Below are 25,899 nucleotides of genomic sequence, written 5' to 3'. Positions count from 1 at the left end.
TCGTGTAATTTGTAGCCCTCCGTGACCTTGATTCCTCCATATCTTCAGATTCAGCCAACTGCGGATGGTGTAGTACTGTATGTATTTACTAATGAAACATATCTGTGTGTAAGTAGACCCACGCAGTTCAACCCCGTGTTCAAGGGTCAGCTGTAGTCATTTTGGTAGCCATCCTGGCTGCAGGATGAGGGATGAGTGGATGCTGTCTGCTTTTACACATGCTGTGGTAAACTTGATTTTCTGTCTCCCTTGCAGAGGAGGTGGCCAAGTTGGAGAAGCACTTGATGCTTCTCCGACAGGAGTATGTCAAGCTGCAGAAGAAATTGGCAGAGACAGAGAAGAGATGCACCCTTTTGGCTGCGCAAGCAAACAAGGAAAGCAGCAAAGAGTCCTTCATCAGCCGCCTGCTGACGATTGTGGCCGACCTGTACGAGCAGGAGCAGTATAGGTGAGCTCCTGGCACTGGGCCAGTCTGGGGAAGCAAGCCCTTTTGCTTTATTCACAGGCTGCATTGCAGCTTCTCCTCTTACTGACTTTCTTCCCAAGTTTATTTCTCTCTACTAGTTGACCAGCCTTTAGTCTCTGGAATGTAGGCCCCTTGAGGCAAGATTTTGTCTCTTTTGTTTGCTGCTTATATTCAGTACAGAGTATAGGAGTGATGGTGATAGCATCGCTGGTATAGATAGGAATTAGCTTACAGGTCCAGGGATTCAGAGGGGAGAGGTCGCTTTCTCTTGAGCTGGTCAAAGAGGGCTTCTTGGAACTAGTGGGTAGTGTAGCATGATGGTTGAGGGTGGACTTTGGAGCCACACAGCCTGTGTTAGAAGCTCAGCTGGCCACTTACTGGCTATGTGACCTGGAGCTATATGACATGCCTCAGCCTCCTAATCTGTAAAATGGGGATAATAATACGACTGTTTACCTTAGGGTTGTTGTGAGGATTAAATTAATAAAATACTGTTTAAGCACTTAGAACAACAGTCTAGCATATAGTAAGTGCTCAGTTTTTAATTGTTATTAAATGAGTTTTGAGGTAAAGGTTAAAGGCTGAGTAGGATTTAATAGATAAAGACAGTGATATTACTAGTAGAGAGAGTGGCAGAGAATAGGCTCAAACATGGGAACATGTGGAGGATTTAGAGGACAGTGAGGGGCCCATTTTAGGGTACATGTCCATGTAGGGGAGCACTGGGAGAGGTGGGTAAGGTAGGGTGGATTGGGGATGCCAAGGTGAGGAATTTGGATTTGATCCTCTAGGAAGTGTGGAACAGTGTTTTTGAGTTATAGGACTATCATAATCAAAGTGGTGTTTTAGGCAGATTAGTCTGGTAACATCGTATAGATGAAATTATAAAAAGACAAGAGCAGCCATGATGTTGTCGTAAATAGTCCAGACCGGAAGTGATGAAGGACTGAGCTGGGATGTGGATGTGGAAAAGAAACATGGACATGAATGTGTGTGGAAGGAAGGATTTGCCTACTAGGGAGAAGGATGATTGGATTAGATGATTAAGTAAAATTTTGAAATTATGACATTTAAAATAGATCAAAATCCAGGATTGCCATCTACCATCTTAATCATTTCTAAAAGAAAAGAAAAAATTAATACCAAAAAAATAGGAAGTACATACTCTGAGTAAAGGACAGGGCTTTCTTTAAATCTAATGGATGTATCTACTTGTAAAATATAGTTCATTGTTTTTTTTTCTTTTCGCCCTCCTCTTTTTCCCATGGACAAGTGAAAACTTTGTTTCCGTTGGCCCCAGGAAGCCTGGCATTTCTATTACAGACACAGCTGTCCCACTGTCCAAGGCTCTTACCCATTAGAATTCCCATAATTTACTTTCTGTAATACGTAACAGTTGATTGCATTCCTTTTTAAAAAATATTTATTTAATTAATTAATTATATTTAATTAATTAATTTTTGGCTGCACTGGGTCTTTTTTGCTGTGCACAGGCTTTCTCTAGTTGCAGACTGCGAGAGGGGGCTGCTCTTCATTGGGGTGCGTGGGCTTCTCCTTGCAGTAGCTTCTCTTGTTGTGGAGCACGGGCTCTAGGTGCGCAGGCTCAGTAGTTGTGGCTCGTGGACTCTAGAGCGCAGGCTCAGTAGTTGTGGCACACAGGCTTAGTTGCTCCACGGCATGTGGGATCTTCCCGGACCAGGGCTCAAACCTGTGTCCCCTGCATTGGCAGGCGGATTCTTAACCACTGCACCACCAGGGGAAGTCCCTGATTGCATTCTTATACTGTATTCCTTCTAGGAGACTGGGAATGAGACTGGGCAGTTATCTCTTCTGGCCACTTTTTACCTGGTCGGCTATGGTATGATCCCATGGTTCTGGTGGGTCTCTCTTCCTCTTCTAAAACCTGTCCTTTATCAAAAGAAGGCTGAATACCTTTGTTATCTACAGTTGATAATCAGATGAGGAATGGAGACTTCAAAGAGGACTTACCTGTTGAGATGGGATAAGTGAAACTGGAATATCAATTTCTGAAGCAGATGCTCTTTTACCAAGATGTGGGGGGGGAATACTTTGTCCCATGAACATGCATTTTGTTGAATTTAAATAGTGTTTTTATGTGTATTTCAGTAATTGGAATAACTGAAGGGTCAGTGTTAAAATTTTTAAATTGAGTGATGTGGAAGAAATTGGTGCATTTCTTTTATTCTTACTTAAGTTCAGGAGGAGGCTTTGGTCCCATAAGACAGTTAAAAATGATGGTTATATGTAGTTATTTACTACCATTCTTTTAGCAAACAAGCTTATAATTTTTCCTATTAAAGTGTTTGATTGAGACACTCTAGCAAGAAGCTCTTTATTTATGTTTCCTCTCCAGTTGTTACATCCTAGCATCCATATTTTAAAAGGAAATGCCTTTAGTTGACTAGGATGAAATTTTTAAAAAATTGCTAGCCTCCTAATTGTTTCTGCATAGAGTCCTCATAGACTTGACCTGTCCAATTTTACATTTTTGAATCATATTTTTAAAAACTATTATTATTAGAGATTAGTGAAATCCTTATATTTATTTCCTTTTGAGATGTTAAGACTACAGAAGAAAAAGTTTTGACTTGACATTCATGAATAATAGTAGGAATTTTATAGAAACATTCATTTTTATAATTTTGTGGCTAAAGTCAGGTTTGTGGCAGAAACAGTAAACAGTGACTGTTCATTTACATTATTAGAATTTAATACTTTACAAATAAATTTAGAGTGTAAAAATTATTTGTGCTTTGTTTTCATTATAATTTTTAAACCTTATCATAGGATATGATATGAGACAGTTTTATCTTCCATTTAAAATAGAATATCAATTGTATTTCTTCTTTATTGATAGTGTTTTGTGTTAACAGTATTTTCTAATAGTTTGAAATAATAAGTACCCTATTACTCTTTTGATCTAACATAATTAGTTGCAACTTGGTTAGTTCTTTAATAGAAGTAGAATTGATATGCTTACATAATTATAAAGTATGTTCTAGACAGTGCTTTTGTGGGGTAAAATGTGTTTGCATCAAGTGTTGTATAGAAGCAGTATTCTGTTTGCATCTCCTTTTAAGTGGATGAGTCAATTCATGTAATAGTTTTTTCTTTCTTTCTCTCTTTTTCTCTCTCCTCCCTCCCTCCCTCCCTTTCTCTCTCTCCCTTTCTTTCTTTCCTTCCTTCCTTCCTTCCTTTCTCTCTCTCTCTCTCTCCCCCCCTTCCTCTCTCCCTCTCTCCCTCTCTCTGAATTTAGTTTCTGAAACCTTTCCAGCCTAACAAATTATTTTCAACGGGAATATAAAGATAAAAAGACATGCAGATACAAGCAGGGTGATGCTGATTCGTGCCTGTGGATTGCTGCCAGCGCTGCCATCTGGCTCATGCTTGTGTCAGCCCAGTAGGTCACCCTTAGGTTTTTGTTAACTGCCCAGATGCTTTCCCACCTTGACATTTGACATTTCAGAGTTAAAAATAAATAACTATTTGGAAAGCTCTTTTCATGTAGTGGTAAGTCATACATATGGAAACATGTTTGAAAAAAAGATTTCTCTCATCCCATTTCTTTATAAATGGTTGAGTAAAAAATGGCCAATAATAGGTCTGAATGTTTCTGGTGAGAACAGGAGTGTAGATATTGGGTTTCATATTCTTGACTGCTTTGTCAAAGCTAATTTGTTCATGGTTTTTGGTTTAACCTTGCTTGAGCATTAATACAGTGTGGAGAATTGCAGCACTGTAGTCTCAGAGCTGTCATCACAATCTTTAATCTTTCTATCTCTCTCTCCTGATGATTAATCTTGATTTTTTTTCCTTCATAAAACCTCTTCTCTTTATATGAATATTAATAATCCTGTGTATTGATAACTTGTAGGTTCACCATCTTGTGAGTGACATTAGGGAATGTCTTTGAAAGCAGAACATCCCACGTGAACTAAAGCTAGAAGTTAGAAATAGAAAACGTGTCTAGCAACATATTGTAAATATGAGCCATCAGAATTCAGTGGTAGCATAGAGAAATAATTCTGCTGTGATTTTTTTTTCTTTTGCAGATGTATGTTGATCAGTCAATACTCATATATTTATCAGCTGTGAATCCTAGCTACACCTAGTTATAATGACATTTTATATCTGTGGGTATTTTTCTTCATCAGTGATCTGAAGATAAAGGTTGGGGGCAGGCACATCAATGCTCACAAGTTTGTCCTGGCGGCCCGCAGTGACAGCTGGAGTCTGGCCAGTTTGTCTTCCACCGAGGAGCTGGACCTGTCAGGTGAGCCTCTGATGGGCTGGGGACTCAAAACTCCCAGCACAAGAACACTTGGCAGAAGGTTATGGTGTGTAATTTTGAAATATTTGTGGTTTAATGAACGTAGAATACTTTTCTTACAAATTGATGGTGACCATAAACTAGTTAAATAATTAGTGAACCAGTAGGTTGTACTTTGTGGACACTTCTGTTTAATGTCTGGCTGATAAATCATAAATATTTGAGGATTCACAGTATTCTTAGAATTTATAAAATACGAATATTTATCCAGAAACTTTTTTCATATAGTAGTATGTTATAAATATGGGAGCATGTGTAGAGAAAAATTTTTCTTCCACTCTAAGAAAAAGTCCTGCTGCTGTTCAGTTGCTTAAAATTTAATCATAGCTGCCAAAAGTACTTTTCCTGGTCTATAAGAACTGAGTTCAGAAGTAACATTTATTCCAAAGAATAAGAATATTCTTTCTTTAACATCAAAGGATGACCATCAGTCTTTAGGATTTGAATAAGTGCATTGAGCTGTTTAATGTTATTATTTAATTGTTTTATGCCACAGTATGTTGTGTAGAATTTGGGTAAATATGGTGGTTAAGTAAACTTAAAAACATCGTTTTCAAAAGTTGATTTCAAAATTGCATTTTCACTTACTACTTGCCTAACAGCTGCTTAAAAAAAAAAAAGAGCAAATTTTGAATTTAATTTTTAAATTTGAATTTAATTCTGATATTAATAATCAAGAGAATTAATAATCAAGAGAATTATAATGTGGTAAGGAGCATACCCAGGCATTAAGATATGCGTTACTTGCAGAAGTGATTGTGTGTGGAAAGTCTGATTTATGTCTTTGTTCAAAAGGTTTGCCAATTCAGAAGGTACTGTTTTCCATGTGTCGTGTTAGGAACACTGAGATGGTTATAACACCATCCTTGCCATACAGAGCTCATACTCTGTTGGAGGAAATGGGCTGATGACAAATCATTTAAGGCCAGGGCTGTATATACAGTAGTATAATGGCTTTATGTCTAAGGTACAGAAGAGACTGACTTGGGCTGATAAGGAACGTGTCAGAGGTGGCTAACACCTGAGCAGTGTTGCACAGGTTAAATAAGCATTTATCTCAAGAATTTAGGGGGTAAATTGTCTGATGTTTCTCCACTGTGAGTGAACTCTGTCTCATGATCATTTCTAGGATTTAACCTGAGGTCCGTAATTCATAGCTGTAAACACACAAATATTCATACATGCATATACATGAGCATATGCATTCATGCCTATAACTAAAACATCTACTTGGGAAACGGTCTTTACTGGAAGGACACCAGTCCACATGATTGAAATCTGAACAGGTTTTCTTTTTTAAAAGTAAAATCTTTTGAAGCCTTATATCTTTGACCCCATATAACACAATTATGGATAACTTTTAAAACCCATTGGATCATGAGGTGTTCTTCACAGTGCATGATAGGATCTTGATTACATGAACAGGTAGTTTTCAAAGACTAGTAGAGATAATAAAATATTGAAAATATTCAACTTTGTTAGAAAAAAGTTTAGAATAAGTTACCACCTTTTGATACCTACAGTATCAAAAATTGATGATCCCGGGCTTCCCTGGTGGCGCAGTGGTTGAGAGTCTGCCTGCCAATGCAGGGGACACGGGTTCGTGCCCCGGTCCGGGAGGATCCCACATGCCGTGGAGCGGCTGGGCCCATGAGCCGTGGCTGCTGGGCCTGCGCGTCCGGAGCCTGTGCCCCGCAACGGGAGAGGCCACAACAGTGAGAGGCCCGCGTACAGCAAAAAAAAAAAAAAAAAAAAAAAAAAAAATTGATGATCCCAGTAGTTGTGAGGCTCATGGAATTGGTATTCTTGCACATTGTAAATGGGTATGAAGGGTTTAGAAAACAGTTAGACAGCTGAGCTATAAAATAGTCATACTTTTTTTTTTCACCTCATCATTTGACTTCTGTCAGATGGATTCTGTTATAGGTAATTCAGACAGTGTAAATGTTTATCATGGTAAATGTAGCTGTGAAATATTGCATACAACCAAAATGAATGAGTGGGAAAAATAAAATATGACTGCTCCCCAGAACAAATAAAATTATGTAAGAACACAGAAAATTGCATTAATTAATTAATTGCAAAATTGCATTAAACATTGCACTTAAAATTTTGCTTTTACTTTTTTAGTACATTAGAACATTTAAGAGCTGCTTTAACACTATCTGTGACTATCTGACCACAAGATTGGATCACTGAGAAGCAGGAGATTTTCTAGAGTTTAGGAAGGTATAATGTTAATGCCTTTAAATGTCCCTGATCATGCCTCCTGCTGTAAATAATCAGCATGGTTTGATCCGGGCTACAAGGTTTGCTTTCAGGAGTGAGCGGCTGCAGAGTCAATGTTTCTGGTGGCTTTGGTAAATCAGGCATCTACTAAGATAGCTGTAGTGGAGCTTATGGTATCTTTTCTTTTTTTTTTTTAAGCGTTTTAAAATTTTATTTATTTACTTTTGGCTGCCTTGGGTCTTCCTTGCTGCGCGTGGGCTTTCTCTAGTTGAGGCGAGCGGGGGCTACTCTTCGTTGTGGTGCGCGGGCTTCTCATTGTGGTGGCTTCTCTTGCTGCAGAGCACAGGCTCTAGGCGCCCGGGCTCTAGGCGCCCAGGCTTCGGGAGTTGTGGCTCTCGGGCTCTGGAGCACAGGCTCAGTAGTTGTAGTGCATGGGCTTAGTTGCTCTGCGGCATGTGGGATCTTCCCGGACCAGGGCTCAAACCCGTGTCCCCTGCATTGGCAGGCGGATTCTTAACCACTGCACCACCAGGGAAGCCCATCTTTACTTTTCTTTATAAAGTTTATCTTTGAAGGGTTCCAAGGAGGTGGTTGCATTTGTGGACCTGTTCATGTTTGTGTGTCTTGTGCAGAGTCCTGCTGAGTTGCCTGGGTGGGCATGGGTGTGATTACCTAAATCTGGGCTTGCAGCAACTGAAACTGCCTGAGAAGCCTGTGTGTTATACGATACCTGGAAGCACTACTGCCCATGGCTGCCTCACGCCTGAGGGAGATTGGAAATAGGCTCTTGTAAACAAGTGTATAAATAGCGTAAAAGCTGTGTTTTAAATGGTTGAACCTTTTCCACACTCATGAACTTAATAAAATCATTTTATGAATTTATTGGTATTTTGTTTCTTCAGAATTAGTCCATTAATATCACAAATGCTGAGTGGCAGGCACTTTTCAAGGTACTAGGGTTATAGCAGTGAACAAAATTAAATTCGTATTTGTATGGAACTTACATTCTTAGAGTGACATCCTAAGTCTCACATTTTCTTTGGAGGTTCTTGTGTAACTGATATTTCTTAAAATTCAAAATAAGCACAACTTTAATTCTATTAATTGTTATAAGAATTTTAGCACATGTTGATGAAGATACAGTAGGCATTATATACCAAGTGTTTAAAATGTATTTGGGTACATGAAAGTTTTCTTAAATCATACCTTGTTCAAAAAAGTAAAATATTGGGCTTCCCTGGTGGCGCAGTGGTTGAGAGTCCGCCTGCCGATGCAGAGGACACGGGTTCGTGCCCCGGTCCGGGAGGATCCTGCGTGCTGCGGAGCGGCTGGGCCCGTGAGCCGTGGCCGCTGAGCCTGTGCGTACAGAGCCTGTGCTCTGCAATGGGAGAGGCCACAACAGTGAGAGGCCCGCGTACCGCAAAAAAAAAAAAAAAAAAGTAAAATATTTTGCGCTTGATATGATGCAGTGACAAAGGCACAATCACTTCTGTAGGATTCTTGCCATAAATGCATGACCTCAATCTAATTATGGGAAAGCATCAAACTAACCCAAATTGAGGAACATTCCACAGAATAACTGGCCAGTATTACTCAAATATGTTAAGGTCATGAAAGACAAGATAAGATTAAGGAACTGTTAGAGATTGGAGGAGACTAAGGAGACATGATAATGAAATGCAGTGTGGTACCTCAATTGGATTCTGGCCCATAAAAAGGACATTACTGGGATAATTGGCAAAGTTTGTAATTAGTTAATAGTATTGTATCGGTCCTAGTCACCTGGTTTTAATAATTGTGCTATGGTTATGTAAGATGCTAATATTAGGGGAAGATGGGTAGAGGGTATACGGGAACTCTACAACTGTTTTGTTAAGTCTGAAATTGTTTCAAAATATAAAGGTCAAAAGTATAAATTTGCTTTTTATTTATTGGTTATTTTAAGTATAAAGATGTTTATAAAGATACTGACTGATCAACTGGGAAGAGAAAGAATATAACTGTTAGCTCAACACAGTACGACAAATCTTGATGCACGATATTTCACTTCTTTATGAAGTAAAGCAGTTTGCTTCAGGCTAAGTGGTTTGTTTATAGCCTCTCTATAGCACTTCAGTAATAGCAGCTGACACTGAGCAGTTCCAATGCTGTAGAATGGCTGTTTTGAAGCTAGAATTTCTTGCATGCTTCCTCCAGCAAAGATCTTATGGTTCCCTGGCATGAGAGTTTATGGTGAGTCATTCAGCTTTCCTGGAATGTGTCCTGCGTCCTGTCAAGCCATTCCAAAAACAGAAAGCATCCTCCTTCCCTCCTTTTCAGTCCAGTTAGGAAAACTACGCACCAAAGCACAGACCTGGGAGGTTGCACTGTGCAGTGGAAGGAGCATAGGGTCCCAGACTCTGTCCTCAGGCACCCTAAGGTGCTCCAGCAAACTCACAGGGACAATGGTATCTGTTAGATACCATGTGAACTGCTAGTTCTAGGTTGTTCAGTTTCAGTATTTTGAAGATATCTATGGTGGTTTAAAATATGTCCATAGATTATTTGTTATTCCTCCCTTCAAAGGAGGATCCTGATTCCATTCCTCTTAAGTATAGGCTGACTGAGCTTGTAATTGATAACATGTTACTGCAGAGATAGGTTCTTTGAAGGCATTGTGACTTCTTCCTTGCTCTGTCTTTTGGATTGCTCACTTTGGAAGAAGTTAGCTGCTGTGTCATGAGGACACTCAAACAGCCTTGTGGCCTCCTGCTAACAGCTGAGACCCCCTCCCAGAGATTCTCTTAGAGCTTCAGATAATCTGTGTTATGTCCCCTTACTCAACCCTAACATGGCTTTTGTGTTTTTCTCTCTAATCTCTGTTTATGCTAAATTTGTCTGTGTGTTGGTTTAAAATAGTCTGTTTTAATAATAATCATAGGAAATTTTTGTATAGCAATTAACATGTGGTGGTAGTTTACAGGTATTAACTCATTTATCTTTAGAATAACACTTTGAGGTAAGTACTATTGTTTATTCCCTCTTATAGATGAGGAATATATGGTCATCTACATATTGAGCAATATATGCTTCCATCTATTGGCTAGTGTAAATAATGTTGCAGTGAATATTGGTGTACAAATCTCTCTTCAGGAGCCTGCTTTCAGTTCTCTTGGGTACATACCCAGAAGTGGGATTGCTGGATCATATAGTAGTTTTATTTTAAATTTTCGAGGAACTGTTTTCTATACGGTCTGCACCATTTTACATTTCCCCCAACAGTGCACAAGGGTTCCAATTTCTCCACATCCTCACCAATACTTGTTGTTTACTGTGTTTTGTTTTGTTTTGATAGAGGCTATTCTACCGGATGTGAAGTGGTAAAGACTTGTTCGTTATGTTTAGTTTGCAGTAATTTGCTGATGATGTATCTAGATATGATTTTCTTCTTGTTTAGGGTACTCTGATCTTGAATCTAAAAATTTAGGTCTGTCACCAAATTAGGAAAGGACCATCATTTCTTCATTATTTTTCTTCCTTGATCTCTTTCTTTCTGAGACTCCAGTACTAGACTCTTTGTTACTATCCAACAGGTCTGAGGCGCTCTTTTTTTTTTTCTCCCAACCTTTTTTTTTTTTTCTGTTCTTCAGATAGGATAAATTCTACTGATCTATCTTCAGGTTTACTGACTTTGCACTGCTGTTTTCATCCTGCTCTTGAGCCCACTGAGTATGTTTTTATTATACATATCATATTTTTCATTTCTATAATTTCTATTTCTTATAATTTATATGCTGAAAATTTTTCTTTTAATTTCAAGTGTGTTTCCCTTTACCTTCTGGAGCATAGTTATACTAGATGTCTTCAAGTCTTTCATAAGTTCAGTATCTGGGTCATCTTGACGTTACCATCTGTTGGTTATCTTTTCCCTTGAAAAACAGTCATATTTTCCAAATGTTTTTCTTTATCAAATGATTTTGAATTGTATCCTGGACATTGCCATTATGTTGTGTAGACTTTGGTCCTGTGTCATCCTCTGGAAAATGCTAAGGCTCCTTAGGTGCAAACTGCAGCTTCTGTTTCACCTTCTGTGGGTGGTGGTTCAAATACCACTTCAGTTCTTAAAGCTGGGCTAGGACTGTTCCGTGCATCAGTGGCTTAGAGGTGAGCCTGAGGCCTATGTGGCTTGTACACAGAATTAGGAGATCTCCTTCTCTGGTTCTCTTCACTCTGGGACTCTCCCCTGACCCTTTAGTGCCCTGGGGGCTCCTTTTCCTGGTTCATCTGACCAGAAAGGTGGAGTTTTTATTGGCGTTTTAGGCATCCTCTTGGTCACTAAGGCAGTGTTCCTCCTGGACAGGTCTACCCTCAGGACAAAGCCATAAAGGGAAAAAAAACAATGGAGAAGCTTGTCCAGTGCAATTGCTTCTTCAAGGTTTGCCTCCCCCTACAATTCAGATGCTTTTGTTTACTTTCAGAATCCTCTGGTAGCTGTTTTTGGTACACTGTCTACAGTTTTTAGCTATAATCAGTTACAATAGCATGGGTTGTCACACTGCCGTAACAGAACTAGACCCTCTGTACTCTTATTCCTTTTTGACACTGGGATTATTTTGAAGTACGATATGGGGTTTATTTTTATTTCCAAGAAGTTATATTTAAGGGTACATCCTTAAACTGACTAAAGAGGATGTTTATACTGATAAAAGATGCAGTCTATGGGAATTCCCTGGTGGTCCAGTGGTTAGGACTCGGCGCTTTCACTGCTGGGGCCCGGGTTCAATCCCTGGTGGGGAACTAAGATCCTGCAAGTCCTGCGGTGTGGCAAAAAAAAAAAAAAAAGATACAGTCTATCATGATTTTTAAATTTTATGAGCTAAAAACTTTTTGTAAAGTGCATGAAGAAAAAAATAGTTGGAAACTCAAAGACAAACCAGAGTCACAGTAGGAGATTCAAAACACCTTTCTCAGATTTGACAGATTGAATGGAGGATTTAAGTAACAAAATTAATTTCCTCAGTATACTTCATTTAATGGCTACTTGCGTACAGATAAGTTTATTCCCATTCTTTCCAAATGTCTTATAAAACATTTATCTGAAATCAGACCAAAAAAAAAAAAAAAACCCAACTAGGTCACAGAAAATTTCAAGTTCTCCAAAAGAAAATTTCAAGTTTTCCAAAGCGTGACTGTATGCATCGTGGACTACAGTGAAGTCAGAAGGTTAGGTGTTACCTTCTTTTCATCCTTGCAGTCACAGATTTTTACCAGCTTCTGCGCTGGGCCTGATGAGGGGGTGACAGCTTCTAGCAGCAGATATACCAGGCAAGTAATGGATGCCAACTGGTTTCACTTCTCAGAGTCTAATCTTTTTAAGGGTAATTTCTGGTTTATGGGGTCATCTGACTTTTATAGCCACTTGCTTACGTAGATTGGAAGCAGATAGACTGAATCGCTTGCCTAAAAGTACACAGTTGGAAGCACATACCCTTCTGGTTCATTGTTCTCTGCCCACCTTATACCACGGGCTGCTTAGTCTGAGTCTCAAAATGGATCTATTCTCAGTTTATTTTGGAGATTAAGGGAAGAGTCAAGGCAGGAGTGGGAAAATTTGGCGATCACTTGGATCTTATTTTATTTGAAATTTTGAGGACGTCCCTGCTGATGTAGTTTTTAAGAAAACTAAAAAAAAAAAGAAAACTAGATTTTGGTTTATCAACCATACAGGTCAAATTTATTTGTTTGGACAATTGGGGTAAGAGTTATTAAAGGAAACCAGCCAAATTTTAAAACAAAATTAATTAAACTACCACAGAGAAGATATTTGAGTGTTGTGGTGTTGGGGATGCTCTCATCATTAGGCATAAGCTATCTTTCCAAGATAAGGCTGTATGAGCCAAGTAGTGGTGTACGGGCAGACCTCGGAGATATTGCAGGTTCAGTCCCAGACCACTGCCATCAAGAGCAAAAATTGTAACAAAGTGAGTCATATGAATTTTTTGTTTTCCCAGTGCATGTAAATGCTATGTTTACACATAGCCTATTAAGTGTGCATTGCCATTATGTCTAAAAAAACAATGTACATACCTTAATTTAAAAATACCTTATGGCTAAAAATTTCTAACCATCATCTGATAACGCAGGGTTACCACAAACCTTCAATTTGTGAAAAAACACTATCTGCAAAGTGAGATAAAGCGAAGTGTAATAAAATGAGGTCTGCCTGTACACAGTTTTGGCATTTTTGGTCACTCTGGACAAATTGCATGGCCTACATATTTTTTCTTTTCATTAGGAGACTACTGAGGCATTAAACCCAGTTTACAAAGCTAGCTTAGAATTTCACTGTTTCAAGATCTACTTTGTATACCTTAGACAGCTTAGTTGAAGTACTTCTTCAAGTAAATTGTTTAAAGAAATCAAATTAGATTTTCATCTGATTTTAAAATGTTTTTCTCTCTCTTAAGACATTTACAAAAGTATTATTACTACATTGGCAGGTAAGAGAGAAAAGAAAAAAAAATAGACCTTAACCTAATCACTGTTAGCATTTTGATGCATTATTTTTCACTGTTTTTTTCCCCACCAATTACACTTTTTTTTTTCTCCTTTTACTCTCTGGCTACTTAAGGGGGTGATGGTGAATTAATGTGGTTGCAAGTTAATCAGGGGCCTTCAGTTTCACTCACTTGACATTACTGTCTTCAACCCTCTCCTCCCCACTAGAGTTGGAAGAGAGGGGTTAGTAAGAACCATTCAGTTGTTGCCTAATTACTAAGTTAATGGGATGTTCCTGTTGCATGTTCCACCTTTCCTAGGTAATCAAGAATTGAGTATAGTTTCTTAAACCTTAGCAAGCATCAAAGTCACATGAAGGACTTGTTAAAACACAAATGCTGGGCCCCACTCTTATAGTTTCTGACTCAATAGATCAGGGTGGGCCTGATCATAAGACTTTCTCACACTTTCCCAGGTGATGCTGATTCTGTTAGCCCAGGCCCACAGTTGAGAACTATTGGTGTGTAGACCATGATTTTTTGAGTGATCCTCTGACCATCACTGACATCCTTCTGATTAACCAAGAGTTGATTTTAGTTGAAATCATAATTTAGATATTTTACATTATGATTTTCATCCCAAGCATTTCTCCGAGTTGCTGTAAAGCATTTTAACTTAAAAAACTACACAAGTAATGTATGTTCATTAAATAAAAATCAGGGAGAAAAGAAGCTAAAAGAAAAATTAGTTACAAATTCCTCCAGGTCAGTACTTTTAGTGTATATCTTTCCAGTCTCTCAATAGATAGACAGACAGACAGATGGACAGTCTTTCTGTGGTCATACCACCCAGAATGTCTTCGATTTTGTCTGATCTTGGAAGTTAAGTAGGGTCGGACTTGGTTAGTACTTGGATGGAAGACAGACACAAAACTGTGTGTGTGTGTGTGTGTGTGTGTGTGTATACACACACATATACACAGACAAATATATCTAACAAAAGTGAGATCATTTAATACATGTATTTTTAGTTATGTAGTTTTTTTTACTTGCTATGTAGTGAATATCTTTTTATGTTGAATATAGATCTAAATAATTTTAATTGATGCAACATTTTCCAGTTTATACTCTAATTTATTTAATTAGTTCTCTTAAGAGTTTTGCTCCAGTTTTTCATTATTAAAAATAATACTGCATTGACTATCTTATGTTTCTCTGTATTTGCTTAGTTATTTTCTTAGGATAATAATCTACATGTATGATTGCTGTGTCAAAGGTTATGCACTTCCCTGGCAGTCCAGTGGTTAAGACTCTGCTCTTCCACTGCAGCACAGCCAAAGGAAAAAAAAAATGTTATGCACTTCTAAGAATCTTTGCTAGTCTGAGAAACAAAAAAAGTATTCTAGTTTAAGTTTATATTTAATTATCAGTAAGGTTTATTGGCCATTTTATTTCTTTGTGAATTACCTGTTTATATCCATTGCTGATATTTCCATTGAGTGTCCATCTTCTCATTTTTATTTGTAAGATCTTTTTATTAGAATGTAAACTCTTTGCCATATGTTTAAAATAGTTTCCCCCAGTTTATTTGACTTATATCTTTTTTTTTTGCGGTATGCGGGCCTCTCACCGCTGTGGCCTCTCCCGTCGCAGAGCACAGGCTCCGGACGCGCAGGCCCAGTGGCCTTGGCTCACGGGCCCAGCCGCTCCGCGGCATGTGGGATCTTCCCGGACAGGGGCATGAACCCGCGTCCCCTGCATCGGCAGGCAGACTCTCAATCACTGCGCCACCAGGGAAGCCCTGACTTATATCTTTAATAGGTTCATTTTCCCCACCTGCTGCCCCGTGCAGAATTTTTAACACTTTCTGGAGTCAGATGGTACCCAAAATGCTTAATTACCATTTTTAATGGCTGTGTGATATTTCTTTGAGTGGGGTCTACCAGAATTTAGTTTATTATCCTCAACTTTTAGGGGTCCTCGAGAAGGTCTGAGTATGTCATCTGTGCTTTGTTTTCAAAGTTTTTCTACTTCCTTTCTTTAACCAGATGCTAACCCTGAGGTGACCATGACAATGCTTCGCTGGATCTATACGGATGAGTTGGAGTTCAGAGAAGATGATGTGTTCCTGACTGAGCTGATGAAACTAGCTAATCGGTTTCAGCTACAGCTCCTTAGGGAGAGGCAAGTCACAGCAGATATATTCAAGCACCTCAGATGGTGGTGGCTGAGCTTTAATTATGCCAAGCTCTGGGAAAACAGCTGCTTCTGCTAATGTAAATAACTTTTGCAAGGTGTTCTTTTAAACGCAGTAGTGGGGAGAGAATTTTATCTCCCTTGCTTTGTGTTATCTTGTAAGCTAAATTTTGCCAAAGCTTTTAGGTATTCTCTGTTCTTTCACTGGTTTATTACCTGAGATTACATAGCTGTGTGAACTGATGAACTGAATATGAAATAATATAATCCAATGTCCAACGCCTCAACTTTCCCTCCTATACCATTTCCTTTTGACATTTTATTCTACTTTCTGATATATCTACTTAGAAGGAGTTCTTGGTCATATTCTCTTGTTAGAAACACATTAGTGACTAAATTAGTACATGAGAATCTGCTTCAGTAAGTTTCATAGTGTTTCTGAGGTCTCACTTCATTTGTTAACTGCTTTTTAGGTTCCAAGGAGATAGCCTCCTATGTTTTTTATATTGCATTTTCTCTGTTGCTCTCCCGAGTTGGCCTTTATAACAACAGAAAACAAAACGTTCACCAGACGATATCAAGCAAAATGCCCTTTAGTTTTTGTTGGAGATATGGCCCTTGGTAGTCAGCTTGGTAGATGGAGCGTCTTTTTATGTCACTTAGTAATCTTTTGTATTCTGCATGCGTGAAGGAATGGCTTTTTTCCTGGGTGGGTGGAGAAGTAGTTTCAGCTATCAGGAGGCATTCCACTTGTTGTGTTGCCCTCAGTGAGTCAAGAGACCTTGCTACTAAAGCTGCTTGTTCTGTTTTCTTTATGAGGCTGATGTTTCCCCTGAGATGGCCCACTGGGCCCCACATGAGACAAGTACACAGGTTACTCCTGACTGTCTGTGATTGATGTGGGCTTGAGTGCATTTTAATACCTAAATCCAATAAGTAAAAAAAAAATCAAACAAGCAGGTCTAAGGTTTGTAGGTACATACAGTATTAGGTTAGCAAAGATAACTTTACTCTCAGGGCCTTTCTTTGGGTGAGTTTTTGAATCATCTGAGAGTGAAATGAGAATAATTTTAATTAGATTGAGTGTGATTTATATCTACTTTTCCCCCCCCAGATTTCCTGAGCTTTTTCCCATTGACCTTGTCAAACTTGCTTGTAAATTAAATTGCTTTGATAAAAGTGCCCTGCAAAAAAAAAAAAAAAGTGCCCTGCAGTTTGGAGTAGTTTAGATAATTGTAATCTGTGTAATGGATTCTTTAATTAGAATGTTTGTTGTTTATTGACTGATTAGGCTTCATAACTGTCAACATGACCAGTTGCTCAATGTTGTATTGTTGGATGTGGGCATTAAGTTTATCTGTCATGGCTTTGTTAAGGGCTGGGATGGAAGAGACCCAGTAGCGGGTTCAATTGTTGGCTTTTGAAAGGTCACAGAGCGCCCACTGCTGTCTGCAGGAGAAATTACACATTTGAAATAGTAAGTGAAAGGCCCCAACACAAATGTGTGCAGTTAAATGTGAAGCCCGTGTTGATCATTTTTGTAATGTAGGGGTCTTGGTGGTTTGGGAATGCTATCACCAGTTTGATGAAAAGGAGGTTTTGGGCATAAGCATTATCAGGAAAATACTCTTAAAAAAGGAGAGAATTAATGGTGTATGCTAACAACTGACAGTTTGTATAATTTTTTCCTGATTATTAACTACGTATTCAGTTCATGGTATTTAGAAAGTATAGAATGATATAAAGAAAAAAAGTAAATCGTCTGTAATTCAACCACTGTTAACCTTTTGCTGTTCATTCTTTCAGTAATTTTTCTGCCTTATGTTCATACACGGGATTGATAAAAAACTAGACAGGAGTTTGTGGGACGCTTGAGTATATGCTTGACTTTGTACTTTAAAAATTAGGTTTATCATTTTTGTGCATCTGTGTCCTTTTTGTACTCTAAAATTAAAAACGTATATTAACAGCAACAAAATTCCTTTAGAGGAAAGTTAGTCTGCCTTGCTACTTTTCAAAGAGAAGATATGAACTGAGAATCTGAGTTTTTAGATATAATTACATGTTCTTCAGTTGTGTAAATCATGTCAGTTACTATTTATAGGCTATCCAAATAGTGAATGACACTCTGGGGATCCCAGAATTTAGTGAAAATGAAGTGTCTGCCAGTTGTAACAAAACATCTGTCTTCATGAAACATAGTTGAGTATCTTGATAGAGTGTATTTTGGCAGTAGTAAGGAGGGGAATAGAATTTTCAGACTCTCAGCATTTGTCTGTAAAAATGCTTTGTAAAGTCAGTACTCCCTGAGATCACACCATGTTTTAGGACATTAGGATATTTGTCATTGTAAAAGTGGTAAAAGTTTCACATACCTGAAAAGAGGACTTTTCTCCTGGAATGCTCTGATTTCATAGCCTGGGTCAGAATAACTTCAAACATTGCTGTCAGTCTGCTAATAGTTTGGGGAAACTAGTGGTACAGACAGCAGAGGCTCAGAAATAGAACATTGTTATTCATTATTATAGTAACTTATTTAGATATTGTGACAATTTGAGTTAAAAGTGCCCTGGGGGAGATGCTTCTTCACACCAAGCTGTGTAGCTTAAAAACAAAGCACTTAAGCACAGGTCTTGGAATAAAATGGGTACCTGCATTTACTGCCAGATGGAGAAATGACTCCACGATTATTCTTGCTCCTAGCCTAAGGTCTCATTTGTGAGGTTTAGAAAGTTTGTTCCCCCTTCTTCCCAGGTCTTTCTCATGACTTTCCTCCTCTCCTCCCTCATCTCCCACTCTCCACTTGGTATCCAAACCTCACCTGTTAGAATTGGGAGTTATCCGCTAGCCAATCAGTTATTCTTATTTATAGTAGTACTGAAACCCATTCTTATTAGTTATTAAATTATGCAGCTTCCTTGAGAAGGACCTCAGCTTTCAAGCAAGCATACCTCCTATGTACCTCAGACTGTGCAAGGCTTACATAGTTTTCCTTTATCTTGGAAAACACACAGAGATCCCCTAAACCTCCGAGATAGAGTAATGTCTCACAGGGGAGGAGGTGGGGTCACAGGGAGCTTGTGTAGTTTGGCCCCTCAAATTCCGTGGGCCTCAACTCAGGTCTTTCTCACCTCACGGTTCACTTTGCGTTCAGCACTGTATGCTGCCCTTGTGATCAGAACATGGTTTTTGTGGGAGCTGGGGACAGAAGCAGCGGTGGGGTGTCAGGGAATACCTGATGCCACATTAGGCCTCTCGACTGCCCTTGGAGGTGAACCTGATTTGTAGGGAGATGTTCAGGCAAAGGAGATGGGAGGGCCGTGTCACCTGCCTCCTTCCCCCGGGCCCTGTGCTGTGGAGACCCACCAAGGTTTCCAGGAATTCTGGGGCAGTGGAAGTGTGGGCCTTCCCAGTGCTACATCTTCTAGTCTAGGACATGCGTGTGCCTGCTTTGTGCTGCCAGAGGCCTGCATGCAGCCCTCTCTTCCCTGACGTAGTTGGGGCTCTCTTAGTGATTGTGAGAGTCTTGTTATTGTTGCTGTTGTTGTTGTCATGTTGTTACCAGGCTCTATGGGACATCCGTTGTAGCCAGTTCTTCTCTGTCTGGTGTACTGTAGTTTGACTCCTAACTCAATTGTTTCTATACATGATAGATTTTTAAAATGGGCTTTCTAAAATCAGCTTTATTGAGTTATAATTCACATGCCATATAGATCACCATTTGGGGAAGACTTTTAAGGAGGTGTTCATTTATTGAGGCATAGAGCCTCATATTTGAAGTGATTTCTAAGCCACACTGGTCGCGTGACAGAGTTATGCTTGTGGGAACTGCAAACGTGTCCCATACAATTAAACATCAAAGGACTGAATTTGATGCATTGCGTGTTTGATATTACAATTGCCTGTGTGGTATGATTACTGAGTTTCACGTGATTACTTTCAAGGCAGTTGGGGGGTTAAGCTTAACATATTTATTTACAGATTATTTTGGTTCTGACCAGAATGAGCAATATAATAATGAAATTCTAGGACTTATAAAATACAGTGGGCTTCCCTGGTGGCGCAGTGGTTGAGAGTCCACCTGCCGATGCAGGGGACACGGGTTCGTGCCCCGGTCCGGGAAGATCCCACATGCTGCAGAGCGGCTGGGCCCGTGAGCCATGGCCGCTGAGCCTGCGCGTCCGGAGCCTGTGCTCCTCAACGGGAGAGGCCACAAAAGTGAGAGGCCCGCGTACTGCAAAAAAAAAAAAAAAAAAAATTTATATATATAGTAACTCAGCTACAGTTCATTCGTAGCTGCTTTGCTTAAACCTTAGGCTTTAGTGCTATTGGACATGGCCAGGCAGTACACAGATTATTGCTTTGGTTTGTTTGTTTATGAATAAATTGGTCCTAATAATACTGTTGATCATTAAAATTGTCTCGTAGATGTGAGAAGGGTGTGATGTCCCTGGTGAATGTCAGGAACTGTATCCGCTTCTATCAGACTGCGGAGGAGCTGAATGCCAGCACGCTGATGAACTACTGTGCAGAAATTATTGCAAGTCATTGGGTGAGTGTGAGACTGAGAGGTGTGGAGAAACACCTTCACTGGAAGTCAGAAGACTGGGGCTTGGGACCTGGTTCCATAGAAAGATACCTCTCTGGCCCCTCACTTCCTCTTATAACAAAATTGAAGGCTAAGTAGTCGCACTAGATGATCTGTGAGATTCCTATGGGCTCTAAAAGTCTCATAATTCTGATTTCGGAGTAGAGGAGCAGAAGATAGCTCAGGTCAAGAAGCAGGCTTGGAACGGAGGGACACAGGCCTGCTTTACCCTCCATCTGCAGGAGTGGCAGCTGAGCCCCGGGAGCGTGTGCTGCTGTAGGGCCAGCAGGCCTGCCGTGCTCGTGCTCGGCAGCACCCCTTCCGGGATTTCCCTGCCTTCTCGTCGTGTGGAGGGTGTTGTTAAATTTACATATGCCCTTCTTAGGTAGCTTTCATCATAAAGACAGGTCTTGCATTTCTTTGTTGTTGTCTGTTTTGCGTTTTTCAGAAAATCATGGCTAGGGCTATGTTTATAACCTAGTTTCTGCAAATTGTTCGGTACTCAACAGCATTATGAGAAAAAGTGTCTTAAAGAACTGAATTTTAAAGAATTGAAACAGGAACGGTAACCTTTCTGCTAAAGTAGGTAGAAACTTAGAGATCTGCAACAGTAGAGAGCGATGGTGACTCAGTGGACTGAGTTGTTTGTGGAAGTTCTGACTAATTCTGTACCTGTCTCCTGTGTGGGGTTGAAGGGGAGGACTCTGTTCTCACGGGGAGGGCTCCTTGTGACTTCGTCCTTGTGGAGTGTCCGTGTTGCCTGTGCTTTACCGTCTCACCCAGAGGCAGGGCAGTGCTGTGGTGAAGAGTCCTCGCTCCGCAGGTGGGCCTCTGGGCTCCAGATCCCGGCTTGGCCATTCACTCATTGTGCGAGCTGGGCACACTAATTAGCCTCTTTATGCTTTACTTTCTTCTGTGAATGGGGATAATAATAGTACCTACCTCATAGGGTTTTCGTGAGGATTAAATGAGTTGGGAAATGTTAAGCCCTTTAAAATAGGGCCAGACACATTCCAAGGGCTTCTTAAGAAATGTCAATTGTCGTTATTGTTGATATGTTGAATCTGTTCTGCTTTTCACTGTCTTTTTAATCCTTAGGATGACTTACGAAAGGAGGACTTCAGCAGCATGAGTGCTCAGTTGTTATACAAAATGATCAAGTCCAAGACTGAGTACCCATTACATAAAGCTATCAAAGTGGAGAGAGAAGATGTGGTCTTCCTTTATCTAATTGAAATGGATTCACAGGTACTATACCTTTTCCCCAAACTATACTTCTCTTGTTCTTCTCTACAGTGCTCCTCACTTTCTCTGAGCCATTGCTGGCACAGTCTTTTTTTTTTTTTTTTTTTTTTTTTTTTGTGGTACGCAGGCCTCTCACTGTTGTGGCCTCTCCCGTTGCGGAGCACAGGCTCCGGATGCGCAGGCTCAGCGGCCATGGCTCACGGGCCCAGCTGCTCCACGGCATGTGGGATCCTCCCGGACCGGGGCACGAACCCGTGTCCCCTGCATCGGCAGGCGGACTCTCAACCACTGCGCCACCAGGGAAGCCCATCTGGCACAGCCTTTAATGTACATATTTCTACTAGTAGTTTGTCCAAGGCAGTCTGAGCTTATCCTATCATGCTTCTCAGTATTCTTCCAGCCTCTGCCCATTGCCCACTTCCAAAGACATGTCCACATTTTTAGATAGTTGTTACAGCAGTACTTAACTTCCAGGTACCAAAATCTGCTTTAGTTTTTCTTTTGCTACTGTAAGAAATTACCACAAACCTAGTGGCTTAAAACAACACAAATTTATTATCTTATAGTTTTGTAGCTTGGAAGTCCAGTACAGGCATCACCCATCTAGAAGTCAAGGTGTTGGCAGGCTGTGTTCCTTTCTGGAGGCTCTAGGGAAGCCTGCTTGTTTGGGTTGTTGGCAGAATTCAGTTCCTTGTGATTATAGGACCAACGTCCCCATTTTCTTCTGGCTATCAGCTGAGTCAGGGCCATTCTCAGCTTCTAGAGGCCACCACATTTCCTTAGCCTGTTGCCCCCTTCGTCTGTCTTCAAAGCCAATAGTGGCAAATCAAGTCTTTCTCGTGTCACAACTGCCTGACCTACTCTTCTGCTTACCTCTTTCACTTTTAAGGACTCATGGGATTAGATAGATTGGGCCCTCCTGGATAGTCCAGGGACACTGTCCCCATCTCAGGGTCCTCAACCGTAATCACATCTGCCAAGTGCCTTTCATTGTGTGAGGTGACATAGTAACAGGTTCGGGGGGTCAGGACGTGGACATCTTTGGGGCTGTCGTTCTGCTTACTGCACCGCCTTAGAAGAAATGTAGCTGCTCTTGACGGATAGCTGTGTCGTATGTTTTATCCTGGGTGTCCAGGGTGTGGGGGAGGCATTAAACTGCTAGGAGGAATTAGATAGTTAAGCCACAGTCTTTTGTGAAAATGTGAGCTGTTTCCCATCAGGCTCTCTGAACCTCTGTCCTGACACTTGTGTTCCTACAGCATTGTCTGCATTTTCCCCTTGTACTGTCTTCCATGGTGTTTGCACCTGCTCTGTGATCCCCGTTAGTCCTGGGCTCCCTGAAAGGCATGAGTCCTGAGGAGGCCTGAGAGAAGTTTGTGAATTCAGTTGAATTTGGAGAGTAAGATATAGTAAGTTATAGGACTAAAATTTGACATTTGTGTGAGATGATTTTTAAGAGTCAAGGTGTGAGAGATTTAGTTGTATTCTCTATTGGATGGATGCTGATTTACAAATTTCTCTGTGCAGCTCCCTGGGAAGCTGAATGAGTTGGATCATAACGGAGATCTTGCTTTAGATCTAGCCCTTTCACGACGACTAGAGAGTATCGCCACCACTCTGGTTAGTCACAAAGCTGACGTGGACATGGTGGACAAGAATGGCTGGAGCTTGTTACATAAAGGCATCCAAAGAGGTAGGAAGAAGCGTATTTTATATTTTCTGCAGTGGGCAATTTTACCTTTATCCAGGTAACTTTTGAAGACTCTCTGACCCTGTTCCTGTTCCACAGATTCTCAAAGGCTTCTTGAGTCTGTACTTGCAGGCCACATGATTTAGAATTTGTGATCAGTGGGTCAGAAGAGAGATGGAAGAGCTATTGCCTTATGTCTTGTTGGTTAGGCTCTTCAGAGTGTCAGCAGGAGCCCCAGAAGAAGGCTAGAAAGATGGTACTTATAGAAAAAGTACCTTTTACTTGTAAGCAATTGATGTGTTATTTGCTTATTCAATACGTCAGTTTCTCCAGAAATTGTGCTAGGAAGACTTTACTTGTATCAGTTACTGTAAGAGAGGGAAAGTATCAAGAACACGAATATTTAAACATATTCTTGGATTCAGAGTTTTCACTTTTACAGAATAGACTTCTCATAGATCATGACAAAGTGATAAAGTTTCATTTTGTTCTTGGGAAGTTATTTGAAATTGTAGCTGTGTTTGAGTACATTGTCATTAGTAGTGGGAAGCTATGTAAGTGATAGAATTACAATCAAAGTATTTTCACCTTATTGAATTAAAGGGAAACAAGTACTAGTCTTTTGTTTTTCCCATGGCCTTAATAATTCTTAAGTCCCAAATGGATCCTGCCTGACTCTACTTTGCAGTAGTTATTTTTTTGACAGAGTGAAAAGCTATATAGGGGTAGAGTTCCAGTATGGAAAGAAACCTTTCAAATGTCTCAAAGCCTTCATTTTGTAGGGGGATAGATGACTTGATTGAAGTACTTGGCTGTGGCCACTTTTTTGTTTACATGTGGACATCAAAAACAGAATACGTATAATGGTTTCCCCATATCTTAATCATGTATGTTTAACCTTCCAGTTGTGCATTATTATACTGTTATTATCTCTGCCACATTTTTACCATTCACAAGTTGCTCCTAGTTGGTGGAATGTAGTTACTTCAAATAAGGTCGTGTTGCAGCTGTGGCTTTGCCCTTTTTGGGCATAGGCTTTAATATAAATATCCCTCTAAGTCATGTGTTAGAGTGTTAAGCATGCTGGCTGATGGAGAGGAAAATTTTGTTCATCATTGGGAAGGAAAGCCTTAGAGTATGTCAGTGTCAAGAGCAGATGCATTTTTCCCAAGCATCACTCCACACTGTGCAAAGCCATTGGGTGCTGAGCATTGGGTGTGTGTTCAGTGGGGAAAGTTTCCACCACATCAGGAACTATTCTTTCCCATACTGTTCAGTGTCTGAAATGTTTATTTTGGAAACAAATAAACTTGTTACTAAAAAAACAATCTCAGAATTATGTCTCTTTCCTCTTAAGGACTTAAATTCTTATGTATGATGAAAAAACATCTTTGATGAGTTATTAAATATTTTGATGATTGCTTAGTTACAAGAATTGCCAAGAATTGGTGGTGCATTTATGGTGCTTATTTGCAGATGATTTAATCTTCTGCTCTGAATTTATTAGTTGCTTGCAAGCATGTGGGCTGCAGTGTGGGCATGGTAAACTTGATTGTTGAACGTGGCAGTGTGGCCTGGTGTGGAGCACGGAGTATTGGCATTGGAGCCTGGATGTACCAAGCTGGGAATCCTGGCTCATCCACTTACTCTGTGGCCTTGGACAAGTCACTTAACCATTCTTGAGTCTCCTTTTCCTCACCTGTAAGGTGAGGAACCTGCTTTACTGGTTGTTGAGAGACAGGTTAGTAGCACACCTAGCCCAGTGACTACCATGTGGTAGGGTCAGCCTGCAGCTCTTACCTTGCCCCTGTGTTGCAGTGCCACGACCAGCTTCAATTTCTGTAGGAATTTTTTTCACCTTTTCCTTCTTCACCTTGAGCTGTCAGTCCGTTGACCTGCCCAAATGATTAAATTGAGTAATATACCTGAAATTTAACTGTTAACCTTACTTTAAGTTCATTGTAATATGAGTGATCCTTAATATATGAGGTTTAGGTCTGGTTGTGGACACACATTAGAATCTCTAACCAGAAGGCTCACTAATCATCCTAATAACCAAGTGTACCCATCAGTTTGTATCGAGAGTGCGTCTGTGAGTGAGTCCACAGGAGATATACATGTGACCAGAGGGATGCCATCTCCTCTGATTAGCTGGATCTGGGCAAGAAGATGAATCCTTGCTTTTTAAAACAATCTTCTTGTGCTTATTTTCCTTGATGATCAACATCAATCAGTGGGTCTCTTAAGCAGCATGCTCCTATCTAATTGTTTGTAGGAGGTTTGCAGATGATGCCACTAACTGGAGCAGCATGAGATACAGCTTTTGTTAATTAAATAATGAAAGTTACTGCCTGGTCCCTGAATGAAGCCGGTCAGGGAGCTTTGTTGAAAGAAAAATTGTGTGTGGATTTTTTTTAAACGTTAACTACATTGTTAGGAATGTTTTTATGTGGACAAGTCATTATACATTTACTTGGCAGTTTCAGGGAGTGAAGTGATGAAGTAATTGGAACTGTTGAGCACCAAACAGTTTTTGTTTTAACGGTTTTTGATGGAAATCGTTCTAAAATGTATTAGAAGTTTTCTTGTTGACAGAAACTTTATAAATGGTGATTTTGGCATTTTCTGTTCCCTCCCTTTGTTCTGCTTTTTCAATGT

The 25,899-nt window shown here is 40.0% G+C and overlaps 1 protein-coding gene across 3 annotated transcripts in view; it reads left to right on the top strand.

Annotated features, from left to right (window-relative positions):
- Window positions 1-25,899, top strand: part of ANKFY1 (ankyrin repeat and FYVE domain containing 1) — a 76,478-nt gene that overhangs the window by 16,881 nt on the left and 33,698 nt on the right. For 2 of the 3 annotated variants that reach the window (XM_033423183.2, XM_033423182.2), the window contains exons 2-7: window positions 256-448; window positions 4,642-4,760; window positions 15,571-15,706; window positions 20,147-20,270; window positions 21,405-21,554; window positions 23,079-23,244. In XM_033423183.2, the coding sequence (XP_033279074.1) occupies window positions 256-448; window positions 4,642-4,760; window positions 15,571-15,706; window positions 20,147-20,270; window positions 21,405-21,554; window positions 23,079-23,244 (888 nt within the window). Of the gene's footprint in view, window positions 1-255; window positions 449-4,641; window positions 4,761-15,570; window positions 15,799-20,146; window positions 20,271-21,404; window positions 21,555-23,078; window positions 23,245-25,899 lie in introns of those variants that run through there. The other variant, XM_033423188.2, reaches the window with a different exon arrangement.

The sequence above is a fragment of the Orcinus orca genome, chromosome 19 (genome assembly GCF_937001465.1).
Source record: "Orcinus orca chromosome 19, mOrcOrc1.1, whole genome shotgun sequence".
Lineage (NCBI taxonomy): Eukaryota > Metazoa > Chordata > Mammalia > Artiodactyla > Delphinidae > Orcinus > Orcinus orca.
This window is presented reverse-complemented; position numbering and strand designations above follow the sequence as displayed.